General features: G+C 41.1%; 1 protein-coding gene across 1 annotated transcript in view; it reads right to left on the bottom strand.

Annotated features, from left to right (window-relative positions):
- pdzd2 (PDZ domain containing 2) overlaps positions 1 to 20086 on the bottom strand; it is a gene marked incomplete at its 5' end in the record, with an annotated part of 118753 nt that extends 98667 nt beyond the window's left edge. Inside the window, 3 exons of the mRNA XM_084055970.1 lie at positions 17455 to 17766; positions 18540 to 18724; positions 19976 to 20086. Coding sequence (XP_083912096.1) covers positions 17455 to 17766; positions 18540 to 18724; positions 19976 to 20086 — 608 coding nt within the window. The remainder of the gene's footprint in view (positions 1 to 17454; positions 17767 to 18539; positions 18725 to 19975) is intronic.
- Between the last annotated feature and the right edge of the window lie 7871 nt (positions 20087 to 27957).

The raw sequence follows: 27957 nt of genomic DNA, 5'->3' as shown, positions 1-27957 counted from the left end.
ACTCTGTTACAAGTAAAAGTCCGGAATTCAAAATTTACTTGAGTAAAAGTACGAAAGTGTTGGTATCAAAATGTACTTAAAGAACCAAAAGTAAAAGTACTCATTAATGCTGAATGTCCCGTTTTACAAGGTATCATATGTATAAAATGTGTTAAAATCTTTTGAAAATAGCAGATCTACAAGCTCACAACGCGTTGTGAGCTTTAAAAATATATATATATATTCAAAGACCCACGATTTATCCCCCCCCCCCAAAAGGAATCGCAGATCTACACGCTCATGAACTTGTAGATCTGCTATTTTTGAATAGCCAAAGAAATCTAAAATGACAGAGATGCGTCCCCAGTATTGAATGGGTTAACGTCGGGGCGCATCGGCTGAATAACTGCTGATACTGATACCATCCTTCAGAAAAGTCAAGTCATGGCTGATATATGGGCTAGACAGATATATGGGTCAGGACGTAATCCGCACACACACTGCGCGCAGGCCGCTAGCCAGCCAGCTGGTACATACATACATAGTCTCACACAGCACACAGCTTACTGGCTTACAATCCAGCGTTTCTACAACCGGCTCCACTGGAGTGCCATGAGGACATAGGCAAGAGCCCCCAAATAACTGGCAAAACACTATGACACAGCAGTCTTTAGGCTGTCGTGTGAAGTCGGCTATTTTCACTTTTTCACACACGCCTTGGCTTCAGGCCGCTTCAGACAAAACGCTTAAAGGTGCACTTCACCCATTTTCAACATAATTGGTCCGCAATAATATTCATGACGGCACCGTTTCTGTTAACTCACTCAGCGGAGGGCTGTGGATGGAGAACCTGCCCACCAATGACATCATCGGCAGGCAGGTTTGTTCATTTCAAAGGAGATTTTGGACCTTTTTTTGCACGTGTCTTTAGGTGAAAACAAAGTGTCTATATCTTAAACTTACAGTGCACTGGGGAGGTGAACTGGCCCCTGTAACATGCTTAACACATTGAGTGCCATAAACAAGAATCTTCGTTCAAGAAAAAAAGAAAAAATGGAATTGACGGAAAAAAATGTCACTTCCGCCCGCTCCAATGATAGGATTTGGAGAAAAAGGTCTCCATACTTTTTTACAGTGGTCAAAAAAAGCCATTTTCGACGGCCGATGATTCCCTCTACACCAAAATGGCTCTGCCCAAAATAGCCGATCTACAAGCTCGTGGTTCAAGTAGTTGATGATAGAATACTCATAACAATGGCTTCATATAATTACTAACAGAACACAAAGCCCACACACACAAAGCGCACACACACACACACACACACACACACACACACACACACACACACACACACACACACACACACACACACACACACACACACACACACACACACACACACACACACACACACACACACGCACACAAGCACACACCAACAAAGATTGTTGTGTGCTTTGTAAAGCTCTCTCTGTGTGTGTGTGTGTGTGTGTGTGTGTGTGTGTGTGTGTGTGTGTGTGTGTGTGTGTGTGTGTGTGTGTGTGTGTGTGTGTGTGTGTGTGTGTGTGTGTGTGTGTGTGAGACAGATTCGTATTTGTGTCGATTTTGTAATAGAGGTTACAACCTCCGCCTCCACACACACACACACACACACACACACACACACACACACACACACACACACACACACACACACACACACACACACACACACACACACACACACACACACACGCCCTCTGGCCTAACTGGACTGGAATCAGAAGCTAACACTGTCTTCCTCTCACTGCATTCATTCCAGCCGAATACAAAAAGCATTCATTCAGACATATCGTCTCTGTCAGGTGGAAACCACATATCGTTGCTGTCCGGCAGAAACTAGCTAACTCCATTTTGACACTTTTGCATTTTCTTCCATAAATCAGTGCTATTGAACACCCTTTACGTCTGTGTGTTGGTAAAAAAAAATTAACCAATGAAAAGTATTAAAAAGCGCTTCTGACAAAACCAGCCAACTCCATTGGTTCCTCAAACTTTCTGCTAAACCAGCTGAGTCCACCGAAGGGGGGTGGAGTTAGCTGGTTTTGCTGACTCCAGGCTCCACCTTCTTTTGACCCCCAACCTCATTGTGAGCTTGGAGGTCCATTCAGCTGTTCTTATCAATAGGCTCTATGCACAGCAGCCATATTATCACTTCCTTCACAGGTGTTACCAATGATACTAATGAAGGCTCTGTTCCATTTAGTGTAGCACAGTGGTTTCCACGACCCCCATAACTCTGAGAGTGTACAAATGGACCCTTACGGGTCCATTTGGTTCCATTTGTACACTCTCAGAGTTACACACCCACAATGGGCCATTTGGAAGCCCATGACCCCAACTGTAGACCCACTGGTGTAACAATGTGTCCAGTGAGCCAACATGCACAATATCAGCACCCTGACTCTGTTTGACCAGAATGGAACAGAGCCTTCATTAGTATCATTGGTAACACCTGTGAATGTCTTCACAATATGGCTGCTGTGAATAGAGCCTATGATGAACAAAACCTCCTAACTCCACTTTTTGTTTTGTTTTTGTCATTTCCTGAAAAATGAACATTTTGGAGTTAGCTGGTTTCTGCCCGACGACAGCAGAGATATGCCAAAAACAGTTACTTTTCAACAAATGTAAAAAAGGAACCATGTGTTCCAATGGATCTAATGTAGTTATTAATTAGTTACAAGCTCTTGTTAATACTTTTCATTGGTTCAATATTAATAAAAACAGTGGTGTAAAGTAACTAAGTACATTTACTCAAGTTCTGTAATTAATTACAATTTTGAGGTACTTTTATATTTCCAATTTCCAATACTTTTACTTCTACTCCACTACAGCTCAGAGGCGGATATTGTACTTTTACTCCACTACAATTACTTGAAAACTTTAGTTACTAGTTACTTTGCAGATATAAATTATGATATTATAAAACATACGTCACGCGGTTGTGAACTTGCAGATCTGCTATTTTCAAATATTTTAATATTTTAGTACTTTTACTTTTGGTACTTTAAGTACATGTTGATGCCAATATTTGTGTACTTTTACTCAAGTCAATTTTGAATTCTGGACTTTTACTTGTAACAGAGTATTTCTACATTGCAGTATTGGTACTTTTACGTAAGTAAAGAATTTGAGTACTTTTTCCACCACTGAATAAAAGCCACAGACACACTTAACCACTTTCAAAAAATGTTAATGGTCAATGTTAATGTTCAAGTATGAAAAAAGCCAATCTACTGTTAAATCTCACAACATGGTGCAATGTGACATGTCGTTGTTGCGTGCGTGTGTGAGTGCTTGCGTGCTTGCTCGCTTAAAAATATATATATTCAAAGACTTGCACACATTTTCACGATTAAATAGCAGATCTACAACGCGTCCCTGGTCTTAATGGGATAATCAATGAGAGACTTAACACCGTGATCAATGTGAACTGCTCCTTTAAGTAAAAGTATCAATACCGCAATGCAGAAATACTATTGTCGAAATCTTATCAAAAATAGCTGATCTGACATGAAGCTCACAGTTCAGGTGAAACGCAATAGTCATAGGTATACTAACAAAAATACTAACACTCATACAATAAATATATATGTTTTTCTTTTTAAATAAAAAATTGAATTTTTTTAAAATTCAACAACAAAAAATAAATAAAATAAAAACAAATAAAAGTCTAAAGAAAATAGCATATCCCTTTGTACTTTGTTCATTACTGTCAGTGTCAGTACTGCAGGACTCTTTCCTACATTGTGGTATTACTATAGCCTGGTAAACCCTCCCTCCGGAAATCTCATTTCCATTTGATTTCAGGAGTGAGTCTGACCTGATCACCCATTCTGCAATATTGGCTGTGGGCTGGAGTTGGGCGGGAGTAATACCATTGACTGACAACCCCTTCAGCCAATGATCGTTGTTCCCCTCCAGCCAATCAGCAGACCTCCAGACTAATGTGACGCAACGGGACTTTTGAGACGGCCATGCCAAAAATAGGTTGCCTTATTCGGATACATGCGTGGCACTGCCCGCCCCTCCCGGTTCTCTAAATTGTTATTTTTATATAGGCTCTGTCATGATTAATTGACCACATGTATGAAGTTAAACAACTAAATTCTATCCAAACGATATCTTAAAAGTAAATTCCGTGCCTCAAAATAGAAGTTTGAGAGCTTTTTGAAGTTTTAAAACAGCAGAGATAATAGCAGACAGACAAGATGGCTGCCGTTCGTGTTTTGTCGGCTGCACTCGGTGACATTCGGGCTCACTCGAACTCGCCACCTGATTGGCCAACTGTCGCTGTCAATCACAGAACGATGAGCGACGACGCTGATAGGCTCGGTTAGTTGGTAATTCCACTAGAAAGCCCCACAACGGGCGATCAGGCCAGACTCACTCCTGGAATCAAATGGAAATGAGATTTCCGGAGGGAGAGTTTACCAGGCTAGTATTACTAGGCTACGTTTTACTTAAGTAAAACACATTCAAAATATATTCTTCCACCACTGAGACTGTTAGCAGCCATTCCTTCTCTCAAAAAATAGCTGATCTGCAAGCTCACAACGTGTGGCAGAAACCTCCCCGTTTAATCCGGTATCAGGATACAAGATCCCGCGTGAGTCCCAGATAATTGACTTTAATCACCTCCCAGGATATGAAATGAATAGTCCAACTATCACCATCATGATGATGGCATTATTCTATAGCCTAGTCCCCAAAACCAGCTCCACAGCACATGACACTATGATCAAATACATTAATATTATTATTATTATTATTATTATTATTATTATTACCCTTATTATTTTTGTTGGATCTGTTCCTCCCTGCATGCATGATCGATCAATATATTTTTGTACATATTATTATAACATATTATTTACATGTGAATGAAAGCATGTGTTCTTAAAATGTTTTCGTGGTGTGGTGGTGGGGACTTATAACTGTCAGATCATGTTAAAACTCCCTCCTTGGTGAAATTATAACACATAAAAACAAGTTACAGGCTACGATCTCGCGATTAAATCCTCAGTTGCAGTTATAAAATAAATGAAAAATAATTGACATGATTTGCAGCCTAATTAGACTATTATGCGCAATGTAACTATAGGCTACAGTAACACTAGCTGCCTTACTTATAGTGGATTTTAGATTTGTGCTCTAGGTTATTAGATTTTTAGATATATTGCATTTTTTTTAGATTTGAAGTTTTATATTGTAATCAGCAAAATAATTCAAAGTTTTTTAATGACACCTGTCTTTTTAAACATCTGTGATCATGCTTAAAGGTGCATAAACATAAACATACACTTATGGCCATACATAAAGTTAAATTCTTATATACGTGTTTTAGCCATTAAAAACAATAATCCACTGTTAAAGGGCAAGACCACTTTGGTAGAGGTTTGGGTTGTGTAGTTACCTTGCCATGATGTAACTCCAAAGGTGGGCAAGAAATTTAAAAAAAATGCTCCATTGATTAGAAATTGATAATTCAAAATATGCTCCTCATTGACTTACATTGTACGGTAAAACAGCTCTCAAAGTCACTCTTTTAGCACAAAAACGAACGCAAACAAAGTTGATTCAGACAATATAGAACATCACCAAACCCAGTACTGTTTTTTTTTTAAATAAAAATGTCAACTTCCTGTTGATTTTTGCCATTTTTAATAAGTAGAAAACCCGGACTGGATCAGCGGATCCGGATCCAGATCTTCAAATAGTAAAATCAACAGGAAGTTGACATTTTTATTAAAAAAAACAAACAGTACTGGGTTTGGTGATGCTCTATATTGTCTGAATCAGCCATGTTTGGGTTCATTTATGTGCTAAAAGAGTGACTTTGAGAGCTGTTTTACCGTACAATGTAAGTCAATGAGGAGCATATTTTGAATTATCAATTTCTAATCAATGGAGCAATTATTTTTGATTTCTTGCCCACCTTTGGAGTTACATCATGGCAAGGTAACTACACAACCCAAACCTCTACCAAAGTGGTCTTACCCTTTAAGGTTTCCTTTAATGACACCCGGCCTGTCACGATAATCGTCCGATCGCAATTATTTTTGCATAATCGTCATAATCGTTTCCACATTGAAAAATGTTCACACAGTTTCAAATATTTAAAAAAGGCAGAAATAGCAGATCTACAAGCTATTTCTGAAATAGCAGATCTACAAGCTGTGACGCATTGTAAGCTTGTAGATCTGCTATTTCTGCTATGTTTACATACAATACAAAAGTATTAAATATGTCAATAAATTCTTGATATCCCCCCCCCCCCCATATGTTCTAATGTTCAATGGCAAAAAACACACGATCAAATCGTCAATCGCAATTATTGGAGTGACAAATAATTGTCAACTTTTAAAATGTTGTAATCGTGACACAGACACCGTGAGGTGCAGGTGCTCTCACCCCGGCAGAGGGTCGCTCCTGGTCGGTCACACGGCGGCGGTAGCGTCGGTGTGGTGGTGGTGCGGGGATGCAGGGGTCCTAGTGTCCTCCGATCAGGTACCGATGCGGGCGGCGATCAACGCATGTTTGGCGTGACGCACTGGACGCATCACACACACACATGACGTTATGTTTGTTTATGTCTGCTGTTTTGTTTAGTTTTTAATTCACGGACTGACATGTTATTCTCTGTCTCGCTCTCTCTCTCTCTCTCCCTAAACCCTCCTCTCTCTCTCTCTCTCTCTCTCTCTCTCTCTCTCTCTCTCTCTCTCTCTCTCTCTCTCTCTCTCTCTCTCTCTCTCTCTCTCTCTCTCTCTCTCTACTTCAAACTGTCACGCCCCCTCCGCAGCTCTCGAGCGAGTTCTCTCTCTGCCAGGAACTTAAGCCCTGATTTTACATGACCCTGACGGTCATGGATGAACTTCAACATAACGTTAGCACGTTCTTCCTTTTTGGTCCGTAAATCTACGTAAGCGTTCAGATTTCAAATATAAAGTGCTTACCCCATGGCCACGGATGTTACAATTATGTACGGGCCCTCAAAAGTACCCGTATCTTCCGTTTTATTCAATAAAAAAGTATTTTAATCCAATTGGTGGCCATTTCCTACGTATTTTCCCCTATGCTTTCAACTACGTGACCCTATTGGTTGGGAGGTGTATTGCACGCTGTAGCACAATAACTCTATGAGAAAATGGCCACTGATCGGATTAAAATGCTTTTTTATTGTACAATACGGAAAACACGAGTACTTTTAAGGGCTTGTATACAATAGTAACATCCGTAACCATGAGTTAAGCACTTTATATTTGACATTAGAACGTTTATGTAGATGTACGGGCCAAAAAGGGAGAAAGTGCAAACACTACGTTGAAGTTCATCCATGACACCATGGCTACAAGGAACTGTGTATTCTCCTAAAGAATTTAAAGTGCGACGTCTTAAACTGCTGTAAAAAAAAATAAAGAATATAGTTTCGCTACTCGCCAAAACAAAGTAATTTTTATGACGTTGGAAGCCTATTCTCTGCGGTGGGGAGCCTCTCAGAACCCCAGCTTTTGTGTAAAATACACTTTCTTTTGCCCAGAAAATTAACTATTTCCACCAGACGGAGATGATTAGATTGGCTCAACTGCGCCCCCTACAGATGTGGTCCATGTCACTTTCTATTAGCCTCGGAAACCCATGCTTTTTTTTGTTTGTTACAAAAGTAGGCTCTATATGCACAGCAGCCATATTGGGAATGAATTGGGCCCCTTCCTTACTTCCTGAACAGGTGTTACCAATGATACTAATTAAGGCTCTGTTCCATTTAGTGTGGCATAGTGTTTGTCTTATTTTCAAGGACCCCCCATAACCCCCCCATAACATAACCCCCCCATAACTCTCAGAGTTACACACCCACGAACCAAAATGGAGTGTTTCTAGTGAGCCAACATGCACGATATCAGCACCCTGACCAGAATGGAACAGAGCCTTCATTAGTATTAGTAACACCTGTGAAGGAAGTAAGAAGAGGCCCAATGTCTTTCCAATATGGCTGCTATGCATAGAGCCTATTGACCAGCTCAAGCACATAAAAAAGCCTAATTTATTAGTAGGTTTACAGCAGTGGTGTAAAGTAACTAAGCACATTTACTCAAGTACTGTACTTAAGTAGGATACAATAAAAGTACAAAACATTTGTATAAAAATGTACTTAAAGTACCTAAAGTTGAAAGCACTCATTGTGCAGAATATGTCCCAGTTCACAACATTTTCAAATGTATAACATGTATAAAAAATCTTTTGAAAATAGCCGATCTACAAGCTCACAACGCGTCGCGATGCGACGCATATTGTGAGCTTGTAGATCGGCTATTCTGTTTCCAAATGGCCGAAATGTATTCAGAGCTGAAGTGGTTAATGTATGTTTTGCAATAATATTAATAATAATAATAAAGTAACTATTAAGTAAAGTTGTCAAATAATTGTAGTGGAGTAAAAGTATAATACTTGACTCTGCGATGTAGTGGAGTAGAAGTAAACATACTGATATATTTAAAATGCTCCAGCAAAGTAACAATTCCTCAGATTTGTACTTAAGTACATCACTTGAGTACGTGTACTTAGTTACTTTACACCACTGTCTGGACAGACAGCCTCTGATCAAGCTATGCCATTTTGCCAAAACATTTCACAAAGACTTGTATTAGAATATAATACATAAATAACTGCACGTATGCTGTTATGTGGATGTGGATCTATTCATAATTGTATCAAGAGGATCAGTAGAATTCTTCAATAATAAGGCAGTGCTGCCCTCTACTGGTGGATTAAAGTGGAGACGCTTCAGTCAAAGAAAATCATGTTCATGAAAACAATTCAGTTCAATGAACTCATTGAATTATAATTGAGTTAATGTTGCAGTTTAACATCCCTGAAAGAAAATACTTGTATGATTAAAAAGAAATAAAGTGGCTGATAGGCCTACACTGCTAATATTGAGTTGTGTTAGTAGGGCTAGGCGATATAAATACATGGGTAATCAGACTAATCGGTTATTGGTTATAAATATCATTTTTTGATATATTTGCGGTTAAGTAACAAGCCCCAGTTCATAGCAGTGGTGGAAAGTAACTAAGTACATTTACTCAAGTACTGCACTTAAGCACAATTTTGAGGTATTTTACTTTACTTGAGTGCTTCCAATTTTCAGTACTTTTACTTCTACTCCTACATCTCAGAGGCAAATATTGCACTCCACTGCAATTATTTGAAAACTTTAGTTACTAGTTACTTTGTAGATTGTGATTATTCTTACGAAACATACATTACCTACAACTTCAAAATTTCGGCCTTTTGAAAACAGCAGATCTACAAGCTCACAATGTGTCACGATGCAACGCATTATGAGCTTGTAGATCGGCTATTTTCAAAAGATTGTTTATAAATTTTGAACTTGTGAAATGGGTTATTCTGCACAATGATGAGTACTTTTACTTGTGGTACTTTAAGTACATTTTTATACCAATACTTTTCTACTTTTATTCAAGTACATTTTACTTGTAACAGAGTATTTATATATTGCAGTATTGATACTTTTACTTAAGTAAAGCATGTGAATACTTTTACTGTACTGTCCTGTCCTGTACTGTGTTTGTTTATGTGAAGCTTCGTGCATGGGTCAGATTTATGTAATAATTATTTGGTTTGGGTATCCAGTGAAGCTCAGCATGCTCTCTCTCCGTGAGTGTGTGTGTGACTCTGTGTGTGTGTGTGTGTGTGTGTGTGTGTGTGTGTGTGTGTGTGTGTGTGTGTGCGTGTGCGTGTGCGTGTGCGTGTGCGTGTGCGTGTGCGTGTGCGTGTGCGTGTGTGTGTGTGTGTGTGTGTGTGTGTATAAAACAACACTGTTGTAAATAGAGGTATATTAGCACCTAATAATGCTAGCACATTTTTAAACAACTTGAGGTCATGTCACTTTTTCAATTAAACACAATTTATTTGTCATATAATCTTTCCCTGGTACATTTTTTAACAATAAGGACAGAGAACTCATACATGTGAAATTGGAAATGATGAGACCAAAACATTTAGCTGGTCAGCTCCCAGTACAACAGTATCAGACTGTGGTTGTACTGCTCAGCTCACAGTAAAACAGTATCAGGCATTGCTTAGCCACCTGTAGTCAGAGATCTCGGCGTACTGAAACTTCTAGTGTCATCTAAATTCAATGTATGGGCTAAATAAAACTCTGCTGTTTTAATACACAACCCCAGAATATGGAATTAAGGATGCTAGGGTTCAAGTAGTTCAACAATATTAGGGTTTAAAGAGAATACCAACAGAAGTTGTGAAAGAAAAACACCCTATTACATGTCTAGTAGCTCTATGGCTAAATGATGCAGAAATCAACTTAGCCTACCACCGCGCTCTGAGTCTGTTCAATCGTTCTATCGTTCAACAACGAGACATCAAGTGAAGTGTCGCACTCAGACATAAAAGTATATTTTGTTTAGGAAAAACGAGGAATGAGAATTTGCATGTTATCAATGAATGGCACGCACATTTGCAAAGTGTTCCTCATGTTTTGTCATTGAGTGAGAGCCTTTGCATGGTGTTTTGTTAAGTGATACAGAAACCATGAGCATGGTTCCTTATGGGGGAGTCATATTCCTACATACTGTGTGAAATACCTCAGCCAGGAACACACACATTCCACACATTCCCTTGACAAAAAAAACCTATACTGTAGTGCAAATTCATACTTCTACCTTCTATACCATCCCCAGCTCTACTTTCAGCAAATAATATATGAGCAAGACCATTATTCATATAATTCATCTAATATACTCATTTATACCATGCAAGATTTCCCCGCTGAAGTTCTCAGCTCGCACTGCGAAAATAGCAGACCTACAAGCTCACAACGTGTCGCATCTGCAACGCAGTGTGAGCTTGTAGATCTGCTATTTTCATTCTGCTACTCTGTTAAAGGACAAGGTGTAAATCAGGCTGAACATGTCCTGCCTGGCTGCCTACTGTAAACCACTCTGCTAATGATGTCAATAAGGGACATGTTACACTACATTACACTTATACCACAAAACCCATCAAAGCACAACGTTCTCTCTCACATGCAAGCACACGAGAGAGAGAGAGAGAGAGAGAGAGAGAGAGAGAGAGAGAGAGAGAGAGAGAGAGAGAGAGAGATTTGTCCTGGATGTCTTATATTCCTTGTATTGCTGGATGCCATACAAACTAAATCTATGCTTATTGCTAGATATCTCCAAGCCCCCATTGAGTTGTCAGTCCCAATACCTTGTGCATGGTTTATACTGTGCCAGTGGGTTTAAAACCTTTGGTTTGAAAAGGAGTCAAAATCTCACATCACACACCTGTATTCATATCCTATCATAATAGCCTCTTTAACACCCGTTATCAATCTGTAAGTGTTTATTTGTATTTACTAATGCCACATAAAATGTTTAACAACTTAAGCTATATTTCATTTGATTGTGATCTGATATATACACTATTCATGTATTAAATAAATACATACATAAATGCATACAAGCAGAGTAAAAATAGTCAAAGTGTTAGGCTGACAAACATCTTTGAGCTTAATTTGCAGTTCATTGTTTGTCCAGCAGAGGTCACTCAATTGCACTGGTAATATCTGCAACCCTCTGCTATGATGGAGGCAGCAGTGGTGGAAGAAGTTCTCAGATTGTTTCCTGAAGTAAAAGTATCAATACCACAATTTAGAAATACTCAAGCGAAGTAAGCGTCATACTCAAGTACAGTCCACCTCTGACTGGACGACACAATGAAGCCAAACATTAACTTATTCCTTGTTCTATGACAATGTGTTAAACTAAATTTGATTTAGAAGACATTCGCAGAATCCCCAGAAGCAAAGATTTGAGTCACAAATGTTCAATTTAAAAACTATTTGCACAAATGCTCAAGATTTTTCAAAAACAATTAGCAGATCTGCAAGCTTGTAGTGCGACACTCTGTGCCGCGCTATGAGCTTGTATATCTGCTATTTTTTTTGGTATACAGCCAAATAAATCTAAAAATGACAGATTCTTTCCCCGGTCTATCGGGTTAACCCATTAAGACCTGGAACTGTGTCATTTTTAGATTTGAGCTAAAAAGCATTATTTTACACTTTGGGCTATTCAAAAATAGCAAATATACAAGCTCATAGCGCGGCACTCGGTGCCGCGCTACGAGCCTGTAGATCTGCTATTTTTGAAAATTCGTGAAAATGTGTGCAAATCTTTGAATATATATTTTTTTAAAGCGAACATTTTTAACTCAAATCTTTGCTTCTGGGGGCCCCTGGAACAAAATATTTTGATGGGGTCCGCGGCCAAATACATATAATTTTGGGGGTCCTTGACATGAAAAAGATTGAGCACCACTGATATAGAAACATACGTTTTTCAGAAAACTGTTGGGATTTAGGAGACATGTCGAATCGGCTTCAGGTCTCAACTTAAGTAAAGTGCAGAAGAACAGTGGATGGCTCAGCATTTGCAGACAGTCAAAATCTGACAATCCTCTTTAATTCAGCATGCAGGCCATCTGTGTCCAGGGCAGAGGGCAGTGGATTTGGGGAGGTGGGGGGGATGGGGTTGGGGTCACTATATCCTCGCCAATCTATACCACTTGTAAGTCTGAGTTGAGAATGACTGCTTTAGACAGATAACGGTCGTTATAGCTTACAGTGCAGGGGGTCTTCAACTTAGCTGAGAGAGAGATGAAGCAGGGACCCCCCACTACTCCCCCCACATATTGTACACAATATTATTGTATTGCAGACATTGGTGGAAAGTAACTAAGTACCTTTACTTAAGTACTGTACGTAAGTACAAATTTGAGGTATTTGTACTTTACTTGAGTATTTCCAATACTTTTACTTCTACTCCACTGCATCTCAGAGGCAAATATTGTACTTTTACTCCACTACAATTATTTGAAAACTTTAGTTACTAGTTACTTTTCAGATATAAATGATGATATTATAAAAGTTTTATAATAAAATGTGTGTTTTATAATAAAACACACATTAACCACTTTAGCCCTATTTTATACCTAGGCTATTTGAAAATAGACGATCTACAAGCTCACAACGTGTCGCGATGCGACGCGTTGTGAGCTTGTAGATCGGCTATTTTCAAATATTTTAGTACTTTTACTTTTGGTACTTTAAGTACATTTTGATGCCAATACGTTTGTACTTTTACTCAAGTAAATTTGGAATTCTGGACTTTTACTTGTAACAGAGCATTTCTATATTGCAGTATTGGTACTTTTACTTAAGTAAAGAATTTGAGTACTTTTCCCACCACTGATTGCTGAACTTTTTTTGTAGATAGCTTCATAGACTTGTTTGACAGCGCTGTCATCACTGTTGTGTAAATTCATGTTTTTTTGGTTTGTTAAAACAGTTTCAGATAGGGGGTCCGCGGCCAAATACATATCAATTTGGGAGTACTTGACATGAAAAAGTTTGAGAACCACTGAGCTTGCTATTTTTGAATGATTTTGACACTTTTTGAAAACTTTGTGAAACGGGACAATTTTGCAGAATGAGTACTTTTACCTTTGGTAGTTTTGATGCCAATACATTGGTACTTTGACTAAGTAAAAAAAAACTGCTCCCAACCCCCGCTGCTCTCAACCACACGTCTACAATGCTGCATCCACTGAGCTGGTTTCCAGTGGTGGAAAAAGTACTCAAATGTTTTACTTAAGTAAAAGTATCGATACTGCAATGAAGAAGTACTCTGTTACAAGTAAAGTCCGGAACTCAAAATGTACTTGAGTAAAAGTACGAAAGTAATGGTATAAAAATGCACTTAAAGTACCAAAAGTAAAAGTACTAAAATGTTTGAAAATAGCCGATCTACAAGCTCACAACGCGTTTCATACCTAGGCTATTTTCAAATAGCCTAGGTATGAAATAGGGCGAAAGTGGTTAATGTATGTTATATAATGCAATCTATTCATATCTGCAAAGTAACTAGTAACTAAAGTTTTCAAATAATTGTAGAGGAGCAAAAGTGCAATATTTGCCTCAGAGACGTAGTGGAGTAGAAGTAAAAGTATAGACAATTGGGAAATACTCCGGTAATGTAAAAGTACCTCAAACTTGTACTTAAGTAACAGTACTTGAGTAAATGTACTTAGTTACTTTACACCACTGAGCTGGTCTCCATGCAGACTCTGACAGACGCAGAGAAGCCAGAGAAAAGGGAGAAAATAAGACATTACAAGTGGAGCCATTAAAGTGAAGGCCGTTTTGCGGGCGGCACACTGGACCAGCGTGGCTTTGCCAAAACCATGAACATGAAACATTTCACCATCGTACGTCTTCATTTATTTAACAATGAAGCCCTTCTCCCTTTCTCCACTGCATACCATCAATGTTGGGGCAGGAAACCTCCTATGTCCATATTTTCACTTTTTGTGTTTTTCCGTAAATGAACGCCCAACTTGATCATACTACAGCGCCACACAAAAGCATCAAAAGTAGCAGATCTACAAGCTTGTAGATCTGCTACTTTTGATGCTTTTGAATGTGAATGCTGAAAAGTAACACTTTTGGAGAGAGACAATATCAGAACACAGAATGTAATGGAAGGTTTTCCAATTTAAAGCTGCAATTCGCAACTTATTCTAATACAATTTTAACCAAGTACATCTGCTATTTTTCAGATGGGGGGGGGGGGGGGGGGGTCCGCCGCCAAATACATATCATTTTGGGGGTCCTTGGCACGCAAAAGGTTTTGATTTAGAAGGCATTGTGTAAAATCGGCCCCAGGTCTTCATTTAATGGGTTAAGACAAAAAACAATAGAGAAGGCACCGGAAATCCCCTCCCATCCACTTGCATTGAGTTGCTCACCCTGCCAGCGCATGGGCTGAAATCACCCCTTCTTCCGGGTTGGGAAATGTGATGGGCGGGGCCTATTTGGGGCTTCTGTGACACGTTTTGCGTCACGCAGGTGACGCGTTTTGCGTCACCTCCGTGCGCAACCCCCGTGCGCTAGTTCGTGAGTCGAGCCCACTGGTCGAAACCATTTTCGCTCGTTCATGTACAGTGGTCCCAGGCCGTTTTAAGCTGCAGTACCTACGAATGGCCAGCATGTCCAATGCGCTTCAATGCAACCTCTGGGTTCTGAGGGCTTGGTTAAGACCTTGCACCTGGCGTTAATTAGCGTCATGAGAACAGGGCCCGTGGTCTCTCTCATGTGGGACAGACGGGTTCAGGAGAGCACATACAGTATAGGTGAGAGAGGATCAGTCTGTGACACACACTGTCAGGGCACAAAGACACACACAGGCACATTCTCTCATTTTTTTGCTGAGTAATGAAGGATAGGGTTTCTTATCCAGTCTTTGGGACAGGTTCAAAGACAGTGGCAGAAACAAAACTATATGTGCATTCATTAACTACTACGGCGGCCATAGCTGAGTGATTAGTGAGCCCGCCTAGCGAGCCAGAGGCCCTGGTTGCCCATGGTTCGATTCCAGGCCAGGTCAGCATATGTGTCGATGAAATGAAATTTGTCCCTGAGCAAGACTCTTAACCCCTAATTGCTCACAGGTTCTCATTGGAAACAAGACCGCAATGACTTTCATGAACAACCTGTTAAAAGGAATTATCCTATCCTTATCCTTACTACTGTACCTGAGTACAATTTTGATTGTACGTTGTCTACTTGATTTTTTTCTTATGTGAAAAGAATATCAAGATTCAAACATTTAAAAAAAATATCAGACGTACAAGCCCGCAGCGCGGCACAGAGTGACGCACTGTGAGCTTGTAGATCTGCTGTTTTAGCCAACATATACATCGTTAAAGTGGTTAAAATGATTGTGATGCTACTGTATGTTATCTACTTTTGCTGGGGACCCCCTGGACCCCTCCGCTATAAACGTCAGGGTGTAATTTAATAATAATGTAATAAGGGTTTATTTCTCAATAATGACCCACACCCCCATTGATTATCCCTTGCATAATGTCCAGTGCCTTTTTGATTATCCCTTGTTAAATAATCAACAACGTGACCTGGACAGGAAATCTATGATGAGAAAAAACTAAGATGAATCAAAAATATATATTTTAGATGGGGGTCCGCGGCCAAATGCATATAATTTTGGGGGTCCATGACATGAAAAAGTTTGAGAACCAATTTTTTTTTTTTTTAAAGAGGACCTTTTGTAGAATCGGCCTCAGGTCTTAATCGGTTGAATCCTACAAACTTAGTTGACCCGAATCCCCCAGGGCTCTATCCTAGGCCCCCTAATTATTCTTTTTCCCCCCTCTACACAATATTTTCACCTAAAAATAGACAATCTACAAGCTCACAATGAGCTTGTAGAGAGGTGTAAATAGGAAAGGTCACACTCTCCCCTCAATTGACCCTGCGCACGCACGCACGCACGCACACACTGTTTCAATGTTCCACAACTTTACTTTAGCAAGGGAACTGCAAGGGTAGCACACACACACACACACGGACACACACACGCACACACACACACGCACACGCACGCGCGCACGCACGCACGCACGCACGCACGCACGCACGCACGCACGCACGCACGCACGCACGCACGCACGCACGCACACACACACACACACACACACACACACACACACACACACACACACACACACACACACACACACAAGGCTACAGTGTTGCAGCAGACCAGCTGTGTCTCCTAGAGCAGGTGTTTTTACAATACAGTTAGACACACAGGATGCCGCCAGGCAGTGAGTGCTATTGACTTCAATGCCGCGTTTTGAGCTTGCAGATCTGTTGCTTTTGATAGGGCGTTGATTTACACAAAACACAAAAAGTTTTAAATTTGGAGAAAAGAGGTTTCTGCCCCCAACAGTGACAAAATGCATGTAATGTCTCTCTGATGAACGCAGCATGCAACTCTCTGATACATCTGATACGTATGCAAACACAGGCATCAATTCACATTCGCTACCAAAAGGTAAAAAAGATAATACTAATCACTTATAGGCTACCCAGCTCCTGTCCATTACAGAGACTCAGAAAATTACATTATGTGAATCAGCAGCAAATAGCATACAGTAATAGCAGCAAATACCAACACCAACAATGCTTACAGATAGCATCCATTACAGAAGAAGCATAAGAAATAATCATGCTCAACGGTTTTATAGTCTGCCATAGCTTTCCTTGGTGTGAACTGTTGATTATTAATTAGCCTTAATATGACATTCACTGTTTATTTAGCTGTGCGTCGCATCGGCCAAAAAACACATGGTCAGGCTGAGATTGTCAACTTTCACTCGGAGCTGAGAAATATTTGATCAGTATCCAGGAATCTCTCAAGAGACTGCCCTAAACATGTAGTGTTGTTGTTAGTAGGAATATCGGTTCTTAATGCAAGGATCGTTGCAGTAAAAGGAATCTCTGCTAAAAAGGTAACTCCTCCTACCTGGCTCCGGTCACGTCCACGCCCACCATCAGCTGCCCGTTGAGCGACAGCAGCTCGTCGCGGAGCTTGATGCGCCCGCAGCCCGCCGCGGGGCTCCGCTTCCGCACCTCCGTCACCCAGATGCAGCCCACGTCCAGCACGGGGCCCTGGTCGCCCTTCCTCCTCCGCCGGCGCCCTCCCTTCTTCCCCCCGTCCGGGTCGCCGAAGATGGGGATGTTCCCGAAGCTCAGGCCGAACTCCTCCGCCGCGGCGTGGCGGCCGCCCGGCGCCTTGCCGAGGCAGACGGCGTGGACCTCGGCGTCCACACTCTCCCTAGGAGGAGGGTTACAATAGTTTTTGTTGTTTTGTGTGTTACATACTGTAGCTCATACATGGGCCACAGTCGGCCCCCACCTTCACTTAATGCGGCCCGGAATACTGATATATTATTGATTTCAGCTGTTCACAATTCCAAACATGCAAACATGACCCGCTTTAATTACTTCAGTCTATATTAGTAGCCTAATAACTAGTATTAGATTTCTATTGTATGTTTATGTCCCATGTATTTGTATTTAAGTTCATAAAGTTAACATAAGTAACTTTATGATGCATTTGAAATGAAATGAAAATATGACTTTTCAGGATTCTAATAAAAAATTACAAAAAACAAGATCAGGATTTCAATAAAAAATTGCTAAAATAGCCGATCTACAAACTCAAAACGCGTCGCAGTGCGACGCGTTTTGAGCTTGTAGATCGGCTATTTTTGCTACCTGTGTGACATAGAATGGCAATGTACGGCATTCATTTACTAAAAAAGTTAAATTACGGAGATAAGAGGTGTCTGCCTGACAGTATATGAAATGTGGCCCTCTGGAGTGAGTGTGGAAATATAGCGGCCCTCTCCATCATCAAAGTTGTCCACTTCAACAGGGGGTCCGGGACCCCTAGGGGGTCCTCAGAGTTACCACAGGGGGTCCGCCAAATCTTTGTGTGGTGGGGAACATTAGCCTAAAATAGCCGATCTACAACTATTTCGGAAAGTCGGTGTAAAGGGACTAATAAAAACGAACTGACAAACGTGACAAAAAACTCTTAACAACCTTGCCCTGGAGGGCGGCCGGATGACTCCGCCGTGGTGTGGGGATGCGTTGTCACCGTCGATGAAGTTGAGTTGGATGTACTCCACCAGCTTGTGGATGGCAGCCTGACACAGGGACGTGTCCCCCTGCATGGTGCCACTGCTGCTGTCACTGTCCCCCTCCTGGTAGGAGGTCCTGTCATCATCCTGGAAACCAAAGAGGACATCATTATTACAATCGCAATTATTTGAGATAATCGTAATTATTTTTGCAAAATTATCAGTATCGTTTCCATGTTGAAAACTAGCGGAGATAACCGATCGTAGTCAATCGGAATCTGAAAAAATGACGGACACACGGACGGACTGACGGACACACGGACAGACTGTGGCGCAAACATATTCTCCGGTCTTCAGCCGTCCGGCCTGGCAGAGACAATTAACACATTGATTGCCAAGATCGAATATATATGCGTTCTTTCAAATCCATCGCTTGATTGCCTAGATCGAATATATGCGTTCTTTCATTTTTGGGGGAAAATTCCGCAAGGGGCGACCTAACACAGCTTTGGAATGATCGATCGTCTCTCAGAGAAGAAAAATGTGGATGTGACATCATTCCAAAAAACATCACTTCAACCCGCCCCAATGATTTTCATTGAAAACCACCCGTTTTCAGCGGACCAAAGCTCCAAAATGGCGGATCGCGGTTGGAAACTTGTCGTTCCCATGGATACACAGATCCTTCCGCCTAATCACAGGAACCTTTTTTCGTGTTTTTTTTTTTACACAATGTCGGTTCCACAGAGTTTCAAATATCATCGGATTTAGGTAATTATACGCCGGCACGGGGTGTTTAATATTATGAAATATGTTTAATATCTTGGCAATCAATGTGTTAAGTAGTAGTAGTAATAGTATTAGTTGCACTGGCGACTGATAATTAAAAAAAAAAAAAAAAACATCACATGGATGGATGCACCTGGGACGTATCATCAGTGTTGTAGCCTGGGGTCGACGGGTGTTTCGGATCTCGCAACAACATACACCCTCGCCGAGGTGACCCAGCCGGGGTTGATCAAGCCCCGACTTACGTCCCGGTAGCTACCCACGGTCAGTCCTCTTAGGGAAAGACAGGGCCACTCAGTCCGCTTCTCCGGAACTACTCTGCCAGGACCAGGGGAGGCTCTGGCACGTGGAGGGACTTGGAGTAATAATCAAAATCTACAAAGTAACTAGTAACTAAAGATTTCAAATACATGTAGTGGAGTAAAAGTACAATATTTGGGTCCGAGATGTAGTGGAATAGAAGTAAAAGGAAATTGGAAATAGTCAAGTACAAATACCTCAAATTTGTACTTAAGTACAGCACTTGAGTAAATGTACTTAGTTACTTTACATCACTGGTAGTAATGGTAGTAAAAACATAATAAATAGTAGTAAAAGTAGTTAGTTAACCTTGTAGTTGCAGTTTTCACGGTCGTTGTGGTAGGTCGGGTGTTGAGCTCGATGCAGCCAGTCCTCCAGCAGTGTTAGGTGGCTCAGGGCATTCTCCTGGGTGATGGGCATCCTGGCTGGGCATCCTGGGCTGGCCTGTCCCCCCCCCTCCCTTCACTAGTGGCACCCAGGCTGGGACGCTGGGCGCTGCCAAACGATGATCCGAGCACAGGAAAGCAGTGGTGGAAAAGGTACTCAAATGTTTTACTTGAGTAAAAGTATCAGCAATGCATATGTAGAAGTAATCTGTTACAAGTAAAAGTCCGGAATGCAAAATTGACTTGAGTAAAAGTGCAAAAGTATTGGTATCAAAATGTACTTAAAGTACCAAAAGTAAAAGTACTAAAATGTTTGAAAAGAGCAGATCTACAAGCTCACAAGCGCGACGCGTTGTGAGCTTGTAGATCGGCTATTCTCAAATAGCCTAGGAATAAAATAGGGCTAAAGTGGTAAATGTAAGTTTTATAATGAAATAATTTATATCTGCAAACTGTAACTAGTAACTAAAGTACCTAAAAAGTTTACTTAAGTACAGTACTTGAGTAAATGTACTTCGTTACTTTACACCACTGCAGGAGACACACCTCAGCCGGTACGGACGGGCCTGCTGTCTCCATCTCTCTCTCTCTCTGGGGGTTTCCGGACGTCAGACGCAGGGGCTCAGTATCTCCGCGGCCAATGAGCTCCATACCGCCGCACACCCCCCACCACAGTATGATGTCATCATTCAGGGGGAGACCAAACCGCTAGACCTTCAGTGTGTGTGTGTGTGTGTGTGTGTGTGTGTGTGTGTGTGTGTGTGGGGGGGGGGGGGGGGGGGTATCTGTGTCAGAGAGAGGGTGGTCTGCTCCGGGCTGGCACTGACTGCGGCGTAATCAGAGACCTCTGGCTGCTCTCCACGCCCGTCGTCCTGGGCCAGTTAGAGTGGAAAGTGTCCAGTGCACGCACACACACACACACACACACACACATGCATGCATACAGACGCGCGCACACACACACACACACACACACACACACACACACACACACACACACACACACACACACACACACACTACTCCAACCAACCGGCGTGTCTGTGGAGCATCAGGCCGTCACCTATAGGGAAGAGCGAGAAACGAGAGGAGCCGCGTTAAGCCTGATTCACACTGTGTTGTTTGTGTGCCAGTGTGGAGCAGTGATGACTATCAGAGTGCTTTAACCTTTTTAACCAGTGGGTGGAAAAAAGTACTCACATTTCTTACCTAACGAAAAGTATCAATACTGCAATGTAGAAATACTCTGTTACGACGCATTGTGAGCTTGCAGATCGGCTATTTTCAAATGGCCGAAATGTATACCGTAGGGCTGGTTAAGTGGTTAATGTATGTTTTGTAATAATAATCAAAACCTACAAAGTAACTAGTAACTAAAGTTCTCAAATAATTGTAGTGGAGTAAAAGTACAATATTTGCCTCTGAGATGTAGTGGAGTAAAATTACTGAACATTGAAAATACTCCAGTAAAGTTAAAGAAAACCCCTCAAAATTGTACTTAAGTACAGTACTTGAGTAAATGTACTTAGTTACTTTACACCGCTGCACTTACCCTACCTCTAAATGTACTTAGTTACTTTCACGACTAGAAATCTAGGTCAATCTTTCAAGAGAAATGGAGCTGCAGCCTTTGGTCTCCAGCAGATATAGACACAAAACAAGCCACCACAGTTTAAATTACTACCCAGAGCCCGGGCTTAAAAAAAACTCTGGGTTTTGTGGAACCATTTATCTCCACTCTACTGGTTCTGCTTTGACTTGGGGGGCGGCCTCTGCAACGGTTGTTTTTAGCTCGCGCTAATTCGGGACAATGTGTAAAATTGTGTGTAAAATTGCTACTTAGTATAGATATAATTTATGGCAAAATCTTTGATTTGGAGCCTGTTGGGCATGTTGAGGTTTTGTCTGATGTCAAAAAAAGACGTCATATCATATCCAATGTCAAGATTGGATTGAAATATGGTTTTGAAGCTGGTGAAAATGAGCCAAGTGGAGAGAGGTTTAGACAGGCAACAAGCAAACTAATTTGCATTCTTGCAGTGACACATTTGTTTGATACATGAGGTTTTGTTTCTGTGTAACACTGTTGTGGTTAGGGTTGTTTTTATTTTCATTTTTTTAAAGGGGAAAAAAAAAGAAAGACATTTTTAGATGGCTTGTGGAAACATGTTTGTCAATTTTATAATGACGCAGTAACACCTTGACAGTGGTGGAAAGTAACTGAGTACATTTACTTAAGTACTGTACCTATATTATATTATATTAATATTGTACTTTTACTCCTCTACATTTATTTGAAATCTTTATAGTCACTAGTTACTTTGTAGATTTTGATTATGATTACAAAACATACATTAACCACTTCAGCCCTGTATACATTTCGGCCATTTGAAAATAGCCGATCTACAAGCTCACAATGCGTCGCATCGCATTGTCAATTGGCTGAAAATGCTCTAACAAGTCTTAACTTCTGTAAGCACTGTAAAGCTGGGAGGGAGATTCCCCATTCTAGTGAATGCAGCAGCCTAGAGGGCGGAGCCAAAGAGTACACCGTCCGTATGTCACTGATCACATGACCCCAACAATCAATTCTCCAGTTCTAGGCAACACAGTGGGGGGGGGACTTAGTTCTTATTTCCACACAACAGCTCTAAGGTGCATTAATGACATAGTTCAATGTTGAAAATGAGTGGTATTACCCTTTAAGTAAAAGTAACAATACAAACACGGTGTAAAAAAAATACTTTGTAAATGTTACAAGTAAAAGTTCTGCCGGCAAAATCCTGCTTAGCTCTCAAAGTAGGCCTAGATGTCAAGTCAATAAGAGCTAGCCTTACTGATGCATGCATGGAGGGGAGTATAGAGAGCGCTCTAACCTCATTCCATCACACACTATTTATGATGTCAACAGCACAGCCATGCTGAAGCCCCCCGGACCCAAACACACAGCCCACTGCCTGGTGCACAAAGTAGCCTTATAGCGTCGCTGTCGGACAGAACCCTCTTATCTCCATTAAAAAATGAACGCCCTACACGATCACACTACAGTGTCACACAACACCATAAAAAGTAGCAGTTCTGCAAGCTCGAAACGAGGCTTGAAGTTTTGAGCTTGTAAGCTCTTTCGCTTTTGCCAATTTTTTTTTTGAATCCTGAAAAGTAACAGTTTTGGACATATGTGGTTTCCGCCCCGACAGAGACGACATACTCAAGCAAAATACTCAAGTATACAAAAGTAACCATTTTAACCCATTAAGGCGATTCTTAAGAATGTTTTCGAAATCCTGACAATTAAAAAAAAAAAAAAACATTTTTCAAGATTTTTCAAAAATAGCTGATATACAAGCTTGTATATCTGCTATTTTTGAATAGCCAAAGACATCTAAAGTGACACAGATGCCACTACAAAGTTGTACTCCATTTTTACATTGGCTATTCAAAAAACAGCATTTCTCAAACTTTTTCATGTCAAGGACCAGGTCAAAACGTGTGTGTCTACAGTAGGTGAGTACGTGACCTTTGACACGATCTAAATGTCTCAATAGAACAAAGTTATATTGTATTAACTTAATCTACCATACAGATTGGACAAAATGTAATTGAAAAAAAAAACACGTCCCCTCACACATTAGAAGGACAATATCTGTCACCAGAACCAAGGACGGGTGTTTTCAATGACTCTAACATGGTGAAAATGGAGTTGGAAGTTACAATGGGTGTGTATAGGAAGGGGGTGTGTCTGATAAAAATGAATATCAAATATCTAAATCAAGCAACCTAAAAAAGTCTGGGATGCTCAAAATAGCCTGAGTAGACGTTAGAATGATGTTTGAAAGGGAAATATCCCTCTAAGGTTAGGGAGTAAAAACATGTAGTCAATGGTCATTGCAAGTTTCATAGTTGAGTGTGTGCGTGCGTGTGCATGTGTGTGCGTGTGCGTGTGCGTGTGCGTGTGCGTGTGCGTGCGTGTGCGTGTGTGCGTGCGTGCGTGCGTGCCCGCACACTTACGTGTGTGTGTGTGTGTGTATGTAGCTAGTTCCTGCCAACAAAAACTTCCTGTGCTCAGTCAGTGGCGATGGTACTGGCTGCACTTTCCGTTGCAGTGACCCAGCCAATGGGGAGGCAGCCAAACGGCACACATTAAACCTCATTTATACCCCCGTGGTACAACAACTGCGACGCGCCGTGCTTGTAGATCAGTTATTTTTGGCAAGCGACGCCCTTGCGCGATGGGGGAATTAATTAAGCTTCTGTGCTCATTGTCTCAGCCGTCCATATTCACAGCCAACATGGACTCGCCTGTGGGAATGATTGTGCAGCCACACAAAACCAGCCTTAACCACTTCTTGGAACACTATTGGGTTGACCGGAGTCACCTCACATCCTACTATAATTCTAGTAACCTCTGTGCGTTTGTAGTGGAGGTGAAGCTACCCGGTTCTCCTCACTGGCTGGACCAATTGCTCTGATTTTGCACACAGCCATTGACCATTACCATCTGAACTTAACTGTGAAGCCCGTTTTTCAATTTCATCAAATCTCAGCTTCTTATTAGCGTTTATGTGTCAAACAATGTCGCCATGGTTACGGGGCTGCCCAGCTATGGGACGAACTGCCTCCCGGGTTGCCAGATCATGTGCGCATATCCCCCCACGGATGCGTCGACCGGGTATGGTCTAGTGGCTCTAATACTAGTGGCTATTCTGTGTTGGCTCGACGTAAAATATCTTCGCTGAAAATAGGCTCTATGCACAGCAGCCATATTGGAAAGAAATTGGGCTTCTTCTTACTTCCTTCACAGGTGTTACCAATGATACTAATGAAGACATTCTGGTCCATTCTGGTCAGGGTGCTGATAACGTGCATGTTGGCTCACTAGAAACACTCCATTTTGGTTCCCAAGTGGCCCCTTATGGTGGGTGTGTAACTCTGAGAGTGTACAAATGGGGCCTGGGCCGTAGTGTGACGGTCCAGGCACCCTAGGCTGCAATGCCAGCCTGACAGCGTGTCGCGGGTTCGACTCCCGTTCCCGGCGACCTTTGCTGCATGTCACCCCCCATCTCTATCCCCATTTCCTGTCAGCCTACTTTCCCTGTCCCTCTCTAAATAAAGGTATAAAAATCTTAAAAAAAAAAAAAAAAAAAAAAAAAAAAAAAAAAAAAAAAAGAGAGTGTACAAATGGAACCAAATGGACCCGTTCCATTTGTACACTCTCAGAGTTATGGGGGTCCTTGAAAATAAGACAACCACTATGCCACACTAAATGGAACAGAGCCTTAATTAGTATCATTGGTAACCCCTGTGAAGGAAGTAAGGAAGGGCCCAATTCATTCCCAATATGGCTGCTGTGCATAGAGCCTATTGACATTCTACAAGCTGACAACGCAGCGTGTTGCTTCGCGACGCGTTGCTTCGCGACGTGTTGCACATTGCATTTTATCAGACACGCCCTCCTTCCTATATGAACCCATTGTAAGTTAAAACTTAAAAAAAAAACATGGCCCCCTCACGCATTAGAAGGACAATATCAGTCACCAGAACCAAGGAGGTGTGTTTTTAATGAATCCAACATGGATGGTTAAAATGCAGTTTGAAGTTACAATGGGGTTTGTACAGTCAGGAAGGGGGCGTGTCTGATCAAATGAATATCAAATACATAAACACTGAATCAAGCAACTGAAAAACTGTCTGGGGTGAAACACAAAAGCCTGAGTAGACGTTAACATGACCACAATGCATGTTTGAAAGTGAAATATCCCTTTAAGTCTAATATCTGAGTATACTTCTCCCACCCACTCTCTCTACCTGAAATCCAGCTATTAAGTCTCATCTGGGTTCCATTTCCTTACTCAAGCGATGTCTTTGTTATGCCGTCTGCTTTCCACACTGCCGTGCCCGCTACACTAAAAACTATAGCGCTATAATAGTCTAGTGTAGGGGTCTTCAACGATTTCAGGCCAAGGACCCCCTAGCTAAGAAAGAGATGAAGCAGGGACCCCCTACTCTATAATGTATACATTTTTTTTACTTAGTCTGCTCTTTTTTCCTTCTACACCTATATAGCCTCTTTGCCAAAAATAGCAGATCTACAAGCTCTCAACGCCTCGCAGAGATTGTAGATCTGCTATTTTTGGCTAATGTTCCCGTCAGAAAAGGAATTCTAGGGTTCAAGTGGTTAATGTAGAAATCCTATCACACAAAGATTTGGCGGACCCCCTATAGTAACTCTGAGGACCCCCTATGGGTCCCGGACCCCCTGTTGAAGACCCCTGTTCTAGTGCAGCGGTTCCCAAACAGTGGGTCGCACACCCATTTTTATGGGTCGCCGGTAAATGTCAATTTAGTTTTTGAAAACATTTTTGAAAAGAAATCCAATGTTTTTCAAAAGAATTTCATACGTTTCAACAAAATCAGAGAAACTCCATAGACAAAAAGGAAACACTTTTAAGAAGTCTTGAATATAGCAGATCTGACACTTTGAGCTTGTAGATCGGCTACTTTGCACTATAGTTTGGGTCCCCGGGAAGACATGCAATTTCTCTTTTGCGTCTCCGAGCTAAAACGTTTGGGAAGCACTTTGTTATGCCGTCTCCTTTTCACACAGCCGTGCCCCTTGCACTGAAAACTAAATTGGCGGCCACCACAGTCTAGTGCATTCAGCAGTGAAATGAAAGCCCCCCAAGACCAACTCTAATCCTATACAGTTCTACTCTGATGCCAAATGGATGACTTCCAAAAGGACTCATGTCTCACCCTATTAAACACAGTGGTGGACAGTAACTAAGTACATTTACTTGAGTACTGTACTCAACCTCATATCTCCATATTATAATTGATTTCGTTTTTTCGTAAATGAATGCCCTACTTGATCACACAAAAGCATCAAAAGTAGCAGATCTACAAGCTTGATAGCCTGAGCTTGTCGATCTGCTACTTTTGCTGAATTTGAATCCTGCCAAGTCACAGTTTTGCACTTATGAGGTTTCCACCCGACAGAGATGATAATGTGCTTTACTGTATTTTTCTATACTCAGGTGACTTTCACTCCACTAAGTTTCAAAGACAAATATTGCACTTTTGACTTCACTACACCAAATATAGTGAAAATACCAGATCTACAAGCTCACAATGTGATGCATTGTGAGCTTGTAGATCAGCTATTTTCACTATTGTAGATTTTTATCCCCCCTCGAAATGTCTACATTTGAATACAGCAAATACTCGTAATTGAGTTTTGTACGTTCACTTGTAGTTGAGTAATATTTGACCAGGAGTATGATATCAGTGGTTCTCAACCAGTGGTCCGGGGACCGCTAGTGGTCCTTGAAGGGGTTCCAGGTGGTCCCGAGCTAAATGATGGAGACTTGGTAACCAAATGGACCCTTATAGATCTTTAACTCTTGAGAGCGTAAAATGAAACCAACTTTTTACGCTCTCAAAAGTTAAATTATTGTTAAACATCTGCATTACTTAATTAAAGACTTGTTATTTTGATCAATGTTTGCCTGTTAACTCTGCTATGGTACCAACATCAATACAGCATGGAATTGTGGACAAAATCGTATCCGATGATAACGAAATACATGTCTTGGGACTGAGAGTCTAAATCTCATCAAACGGTGTTTCCGTAGCTCAAATGCCGAATAAATAATGGACCTTGACATGAATAGTGTTGAAAACCACTGATCCATATACTTTGACTCAAGTACTGGGGTTGAATAATTGTCCACCACTGTCTAACCTATTAAAACACAGTTTGGGTGATCCAAATTGGGAAAATGAATGAAGTACATTTACTCAAGTACTGTACTTAAGTACAATTTGAAGTATGTTTTACTTTACTGGAGTATTTCCTATTTTCAATACTTTTACTTCTACTCCACTAGAGGTAAATCTCAGAGGTAA

Source organism: Gymnoscopelus microlampas (genome assembly GCF_963454915.1).
Source record: "Gymnoscopelus microlampas genome assembly, chromosome: 4".
Lineage (NCBI taxonomy): Eukaryota > Metazoa > Chordata > Actinopteri > Myctophiformes > Myctophidae > Gymnoscopelus > Gymnoscopelus microlampas.
Note: the sequence above shows the minus strand (reverse complement) of the source record. Positions and strands in the feature narration are given on the sequence as shown.